Below are 212 nucleotides of genomic sequence, written 5' to 3' on the forward strand. Positions count from 1 at the left end.
CTCCACCCCGGGTGTCCCCGCCCTGGGCCGGGGTGCTTCGGGAATGCTCTGTCCCAGGGATCCCCTGCACTGAGGATGCTCCGTTCTGGGTGTGGGGTAAGGAGAGCAGAACCCCTGCTCTGGCGTGTCCCCTCTTGGGCGAGGAGAAAGGGGAACAGGACTCCTGCACCAGAGCTGGGGTGGGAGCAGGACCCCCAGCACCAGCTGCTCCA

At 67.0% G+C, this 212-nt stretch overlaps 1 protein-coding gene across 1 annotated transcript in view; it reads left to right on the forward strand.

Moving 5' to 3' along the window:
* Window positions 1–60: 60 nt before the first annotated feature.
* GM2A (GM2 ganglioside activator) overlaps window positions 61–212 on the forward strand; it is a 9,420-nt gene continuing 9,268 nt past the window's right edge. The window contains exon 1 of the mRNA XM_017728118.1: window positions 61–96. Within this exon, the coding sequence (XP_017583607.1) occupies window positions 76–96 (21 nt within the window). The 5' untranslated portion in view covers window positions 61–75. The remainder of the gene's footprint in view (window positions 97–212) is intronic.

This window comes from Corvus brachyrhynchos, unplaced genomic scaffold, assembly GCF_000691975.1.
Source record: "Corvus brachyrhynchos isolate BGI_N302 unplaced genomic scaffold, ASM69197v1 scaffold21, whole genome shotgun sequence".
In the NCBI taxonomy this organism is placed as follows: Eukaryota; Metazoa; Chordata; class Aves; order Passeriformes; family Corvidae; genus Corvus; species Corvus brachyrhynchos.